At 46.2% G+C, this 7,537-nt stretch overlaps 1 protein-coding gene across 1 annotated transcript in view; it reads left to right on the top strand.

Moving 5' to 3' along the window:
* The first annotated feature begins 492 nt into the window (after positions 1–492).
* LOC133959135 (protocadherin-9-like) overlaps positions 493–7,537 on the top strand; it is a 70,416-nt gene continuing 63,371 nt past the window's right edge. Inside the window, exons 1-2 of the mRNA XM_062394234.1 lie at positions 493–528; positions 944–1,163. Of these exons, the coding sequence (XP_062250218.1) occupies positions 493–528; positions 944–1,163 (256 nt within the window). The remainder of the gene's footprint in view (positions 529–943; positions 1,164–7,537) is intronic.

Here is a 7,537-nt window from a genome sequence, read left to right as displayed (position 1 = left end):
GTGAGTTTTGTTCTCCTAAGGAAACAATATTTGCTGTTGTGTTAACTTTCAGTGTTACTCAGCTGAATGGATCTTGTGTATCGTTGATTTCCGTTGAGGGCATCTCTGTCCTCTTAAAACATCTCAAGCTTTTGATTCAGTAGTTTAGAAGCAGTCACATCGCTGCTCATCTCGGGCTGTCAATCATTTGGAATCCTTCATGACACACCCACCTGTGTGTGTGTTTGTGTGCTTGTGTTTCTGTGTGTGCACATTTGCTTGAGATAAACAAAACAGGAAGCCACTCGTGCGGAAGCAGCTCCTTGTGGAGGTGGAACGAGCCACTGGGAGCCACTGGGAGCCACTGGGAACCTTTAAACGTGAAGTTTATCCATCGCTCTGTTGCCGCTTCATTAATCCCAGTAAAACAGCCTCGACCAACTGGTTCTGAAACCACAGAGGGAAAATGATTCCTGTTGCAAATCAACTCTTCATTCTTCGTATTATCAAGTAATGTTCGTCCCAGGTTTGGTGCGTGTGAAGAAGATGGTCAGGGAGGAGAACATCAACGGCGTCTTTTATAAATGAAAACGCTGAGAAGAAGAGACGAGAGATGAGATGACATGAAAAGCAGCGATGAGATGAAATTAGATGAGAAGTGATTCCAGATGAAAGTGGACTGATCTCCGTGGTGTGAGCTCAGAATCAAAGAGAAGCTCAGATCCGTCTCGCTGGGACCAGAGCGTCTTAATGAGAAGTCCCGACGCCTCTAAGTGACTTCACTGAAGCTATTTTTACATCCGGCTTCTTCTTCACGTCTCTAATCACTGAAGCTGTTTCACCTGCATCCGATCAAACTGGAGCCGATTTATAATAAAACCATCTCACGTGTTCAATTTAACTTAAAGTGCTTTTTTTGTGAATCTTCTAACTGATCTTTTTCTTCTCTGTCTTCCAACCACAGCCCCCCCACCGCCGAGTGACCTTCTCCACGGCCAACCAGGCCCAGGACCTGCAGGACGCGTCCCAGCACAGCTACTACGACAGCGGCCTGGAGGAGTCGGAGACGCCCAGCTCCAAGTCGTCCTCGGGGCCCCGCTCCGGGCCCCTGGCGCTGCCGGAGGACCACTTCGAACGCACCACCCCCGACGGCAGCATCGGCGAGATGGAGCACCCGGAGAACGGTAAGACCAGGTGGGGTTGCCCCTCCCTCTTCTCCTCTACTCACCGCCTCCATCCATCCATCCATCCATCCATCCATCCATCCATCCATCCATCCATCCATCCATCCATCCATCCATCCATCCATCCATCCATCAGCCTCCAGGGGAGCGGGCGCACAAACACGTGCACACAGCGAAAAGCCACATCGGCAACGGTTTTCATTACACACACACACACACACACACACACTTTGCCCTTTGTGTCACAAGGCGGCACGTCAGCAGGAATGTTAACCTCGTATTTTTAATCAGATTCCCACAATTCCCTGCGCTGTGTATACATTTGTTAAAGAGGTGTGCGACCTCACAGCAGCACAACACAATCAATATGCAACATAATCAACTCCCACGGCTTAACGAATTAACATCCCAATTATGTAAATCATATTGAGCCCACCCTTCCATCAGCTCCACTTATAGATCCACAGAGGGAGGCTAGCAGGGAATACGCTAACACAACACACCCCCTATGACTTCGGCAGTTAGCATTTTGTCCGCCTGTCATTGTGTTAGCATGCTGATGTATTGTGTGTCTGTCCCCGTTTATCATTTTACGGGAAAGCAGCTTATTTGTAATGCTAACAGGTCGTCGCTGGTTAGCAGATGATATGAACGACTGTGAGAGATGCTAATGATGCTACATCACACACACACACACACCCACACACAAACACACAATGCTTTACTTTTCAACGTGCATGTTGCTAACATGACTTTTTTGTTGCAGTTTGTTTTGATATATTGAAAACTGAGCAGTGAAAATTCTTTTAAAGGGAAAGTTCACACAGAAATCTAAATGGAGGGGGGGGGGGGGGGGGGGGGGTCAACAGCGTCGCAGCCAAATCCAACACAACTGAAGTCACTGTTACATTCACAGTCCAGATGTTAGTGTGTTTTCTGACCAGAGGAAACGTGTCTTTAGTATAAAACGTTTTCAGACAGTTCTCTATAGGCCCACTTGTACTGAAGTCAGCTGACTGTCAGATTCCTATAAGTTATTTACTTTCCGCCTACTGAAAAAAACAGTTTAGATAATTATACAGGAGCTGCTGCCTTTGTATTGTTTGACTTTTAAAGCTAATTTTCCCTTTGGTATAAATAAAGTACTTCACTTAGTTCCTTTCTGGAGCCAAATGATTAATTAGACACACGTCTTCTTCAGCTGTGCCACTGCTCATTGTTCTGCGTTGGCTGGTAAAGCCTCGTTAGGGCTGAAGCCAATTAAGGCAACTGAAGCAAAATAGTTGAAACCGGGAAATAAATAGAGAGCGGTGAAGAGAGAGAGAGGGAGGAGGGGCGAGCGAGGTTCGCTCTAAATGTCATCCCTGTCTTTCTTTGTGAGGGCGAGAAGAGCAATTCTCTCTCTTTCCCTCTCAGCCCACAGGTCGTACGTGTGCCATCTGTAAACACAATTATTCACAGCTGCTCGCACGCCTACAGGCTACTGCCACCCAGTGTGTGTGTGTGTGTGAGTCTGTGTGTGTGTGTGTGTGTGAGTAAGAGGTAGTGATAGAGAGCAGGAGAGTGTGTAAGTGGCTGTATCTACTCGAACACACTGGAATGAGGTCAGGGTTATGTTGTGTGTGTGTGTGTGTGTGTGTGTGTGTGTGCGTATGTGTGTGTGTGTGTGTGTGTGTGTTTTGCAGTGTGAGGGAATAGTAGCGTTGTACAATCTTCCACTTTGATGGTCAAACATGTTTTAGCTGCGGGTATTTTCCCAAGGAAGAGTGAGTGAGTGTGTGTTATTGTGTGTGTGTGTGTGTCTCTCTCTCTCTGTGTGTGTGTGTGTGTGTGTGTGTTGTACCAGCAGAGAGGTCAACAGATTACAGCCGGTCTTCTGAGGATTAACACACACCACTACAGACACTCTTTACTTTCTGTGTTTGATTCAAAACTTAAAACCTTTATTTCTACAGTGGGATCAGCAGAGGTGGAGCAGTACAAGTATATAAAAATGATCCTTCACATTATGAAAACTTAAAAGTACTATGAGGAAACTCTACACACACACACACATACACTGTATATATACAAAATGCATCATATTCTAAAACTTGATAGATTTTGTGTGTAAAATCTTAATTTGTAGAATAACTAATCCACCAGCTGCCAGATAAATGTGGTTTAGCAGAAGTATGAAATATTAATATTTCTCATTTGTACTTAAGTTCATCACTGGACTAAAAATACTTCACCACAGTCTGATTATACATTAGAAATAAACGTGCAGTAGACATCTGTTGTGGTTCCAGCTGTGAGGAAGTCTCCAACCAAACCAGCTTCAAAGTTCTATTGATTCGACTCTGCATTTAAAACCTCTTTTGTTTTTCCGTTTGTTTTGGATTGATCACAAAGTGACTACGTGCAGCTGGTCATAATTTAAGTTCATCATTGAATGGTTAATCAAGCCATAATGAAGCAGCTCAGCGGCACATGTTTTTCCTAATTGGGTTTTTTGAAGAAGTGACTCAGCTCGGATCAGAGGAGCTGTGGAGCTGCCGAGGGAATCGACCACTTAGCCGTGTGACTGGTTGTGGATCGGCCGCTCTCCGGTGCTGCAGACAGAGCGAGGAGGAGGAGGAGGAGGGACGAGCTGGAGAGCTGCTGTCAGTTCATTTCTGTTTATCAACGCTCTGCAGTCACATGGATCTTCAGCTGATCGGACAGGAAACAGGACTGATGCTCCGTGCGTGGGAGAAGTCAGTCCTCTGGTCTGAGGCCTCATCCAAACCTTCTGAGTTCTCACCCCCATCACCACCTGCTGTCCACACGACTCCAGAGGTCTTCAGGGACTGACACGGGGACGTTGTTGTTTCTGTTTCATCATCATTCCTCGTTCTTTCTGTAACTAAGCAGCAGCTGCAGAGGAGACAATCTGCTCCCTGGCTATTACATGACCAGTGACATCTGTCCACAGCTGTTTGCAGCCACTGTAAAATGAATGTGTCCTCCTGTCTGTCCTGTCCCTGCATCTGTGAGACTAGTTGCTAAATGTGGGGACGGATGCATTTGCACTTAGATAACAGCACGTGGCCGGAGTGAGGCTGCAGAAGCGGTTCAGTCTGTTCTAAATGCATCACCTGCTTTTAAAGGTGGATCATCCTCATAGAGTAACATAATCTGGACATAATCCAGGTCTCACATGGACGCTCATGACATGTGGCACCGGGAATCAGGCAGTCGGAGCAACAGCTGGTCGACGGTGAAGCCAGTTACATCACTGCCACCACTCTGACTGGAACCAGAGGTTGATGGACTGTCAGGGTTTTACATTAGAGCTTCAAAATGGAGATGGATGGATGTGGTGTGTGTGATCAGGGTGGAGCAGCAGTTTGGGCTGAGGTGCAGCTGCAGTGAACCTCAGTTAGATGCTGTGTCTTTAAATAGCTGACATTTAGCCTTCCTCCACGTGTACGGCTCCTCTTCTTCATCCTGAGATCTGTGTTAGAAACCCCGAACGAACTCACTCTGACATTTGAGTTTTCACATTCAGCCCCTCAGGAAGGTGTCAGGAAGACATCCCGACTCCAGGTCCGACAGCAGCTTGAGAGACGGGCATGAAGAGGCAGGGACATGTTGGTTCTGACCACACACACCATGGTCTGCTCTCCGGAGCGGGAAGGAAGCTTCATGTGGTGGGATCGTTTCACTGCCCCCCCCCTCCCTCCCTCCCTCCTGTAAACGCTCAGATAATGGACCTTAATGTCATCAGCCCCTCTTCACTCTGCTAATGCATCCCACTTCCTGTCTGTGACGGACGGACTGACAGACGGAGAGAAGAGGAAAACCAAGGGAGCGGAGGGATGTGTGTGTGTGTGGGGGGGGTAGTTTGTGGGATTGGATTGTGTGTTTGTAGTAAGAGAGGGAAAGAAGAATAAAGGTAGGGCGAGGGAGGAGAAGAACAGAAAGTAGGAAATGGGAGAAAGACAGAGGGATGATGGGGAGAGAGAGAGAGAGAGACAGAGAGAGAGAGCGAGAGAGAGAGAGAGAGAGAGAGATGCAGCCTGACACTGGATAACAAGCTGATTTATGAAGAGTGTGTGTTGAGAGGGTGGGGAGGGGGGTGCACTCATCTCCCCAGACTAAACCACATGCAAACATACTGTATTTGGCACACAGACACACACACACACACACACACACACACACACACACACACACACTCACAGCCTCTTTATCTGCTGATTGCATCAGTCTGGGAGCTGAAGTAATCGCTGCACAACAGACGCACACAGACACACATCATTGAGGTTTTTTGTGTCTTGGCTCTTTATCGGCCACCAGTTCGACTCCAGTGTTGTGACATCATTTTTTTTTTTTTTTTAAGACACATCACAGTGTGTTAGAGGAACATGTGAAACTCTGAGTGCTCACAAGCAGACGTGTGTATTTTAACCTTTTGTCAGTTTCTTGTTTTTATGCATGGATGGTTCGTTCTTTTTCTATAAATCGTTTCCAGTCATTGTGTGAATCTGTGCCGATGGAGGAGAAGCCGGTGACACGGACTCACCCTAAATCAACCGTCTGTCTGAACGAGCCGGAGCAGGAATCTAAACTCACATTTAATCAGGTTTTAAAGAGGGAGCGAACACGGAGTCATGAATAATCTGGTGCCTGTTGATGAGTTTTATGCTAATTACGCAGCATTGTATCGTTGTTGGTAAACTGTTTGTGTCGTGGGTTTTTAAGTGTCGAGGTTTGTGTGTGTCTGCAGGGACGGGAACTTCCGAGTAGCTCCGCCTCCGAATGCTGTGTGTTCTCAACGAGCTCGTTTGATTTCACTCGTTTAAATGAACGTTAAATTAACTATAAACTCGATTCTCCACCAAGACTCCACTGTCCTTTTAATCAGATATCAGATATCAGACTCCTGCCTGCTTGGTATTTTTTATCCATGCAGGTTATTACAGCACCAAGTTTCCTCTCCACGTGTAAATGTGTGTTTTCGTGTGTGTACTTCACAACCTGTAAACTCATTAGCAGTGAGAACGTATCTTTAGTTTAGTGCTGAGGTGGAAACACACTTTATGAAAAGTTTCACGGAGAAGAATGAAATTAAAATCCTGAGCATTATGAAATGCAGCAGGACGCCGAACGCTGAATACATTTAAAGAGTAAAACCGAGCACACATCAGCCATTAAAACAAAATTAACAGCGTGCCTTTGATTAGCATAACAACACGATAAGGTGTGAATTTCACTCTCTGCTCATGAGAATAACTTTAGGATTCTTTCCTTTTTTTTGCCATTTCTGCAAAACCACCCGAGTCAGTTCAGAAAATACCAGGATGACTCTACTTTATGATTTAATAAACACTTTTCTCTGGGAAATTATGCTTTCCTATTTCCCTCAACAAATAATTAACCGATCAAACATTTTGTGTAAACTTTAGGACGTATATTCTGAAAGTAGAACTCATGAAGTCAAACTCTTTGTGAGGTTTGAACGATGGAGAATGATCATTGACGACAGTTTGATGAGATGGTTTAAAGCAGTTGAAGAAAAAGAAAGAGGGATCAGCAGGAGGGAGTAGGAAGGAGAGAGGTCGAGGTGGTCATGTGTTCTCCTCAGTGAAGCACGACGCCTCCTCCTCCCTTCTCCTCCTCCCTCCTCCTCCTCCCTCCTCCTCCCCCCTCTTGTTCTCTGACGAGAGGCCGCCGCTCTCTGACTCCTCTCGCTCTTCCTGAGGGATTCTCGCCCCCCTTCCTCCCTCTCCTCCTCCTCCCTCATCCCTCCTTCTCCTCTTCCTCTCTCTGGTGGGTGATGATGGGGGCCACTGGTTCTCCTCCAGCCTGTCAGAAGCTCCCAGGACAGAACTGTGTTCTCTGGAAACTTTCACACACTATTTTTAGTTGTTTTCTCAAACTAGTGAAGCCTTAATGTCCAAAGATTAAAATATCTCCAGCAGCTCTCGATGCTCAGCAGCTTTTAGCCCAAATAACCTCTTCATGCTCCATATCAATGAAGATCTGAGCCGAAATGAAATCACACTAAGAGGTAGTGGAGTTAATACAATTACACTAAAAGATGAATGTGTGATCAAAAACACAGGAATGAGTCTGGTGTGAATTAAATAACATTGGAAAGTGTCACCGAGGAAGTTCTCTAAAGGGTTCCACATGTTTCCTGAGGAGGCAGGATGTTGTGAAGAGGTCTCACAGGCTGAGGGAATCTGTGGGACCTGAAGGACTGAAGTTAAAGTTTGACCAGTTTGAAGGGTCCTGGGTCCCAGTGGTTCAGAAGGTGTCAGTGTGCACAGAGTTTGGCTTGTGGTTCCCAGGCTCATTGAGATGTATGAAGGAGGTTCAGAGTCCTTGAAGAGTGTCGAGCTTCA

The sequence above is a fragment of the Platichthys flesus genome, chromosome 8, assembly GCF_949316205.1.
Source record: "Platichthys flesus chromosome 8, fPlaFle2.1, whole genome shotgun sequence".
Lineage (NCBI taxonomy): Eukaryota > Metazoa > Chordata > Actinopteri > Pleuronectiformes > Pleuronectidae > Platichthys > Platichthys flesus.
Note: the sequence above shows the minus strand (reverse complement) of the source record. Positions and strands in the feature narration are given on the sequence as shown.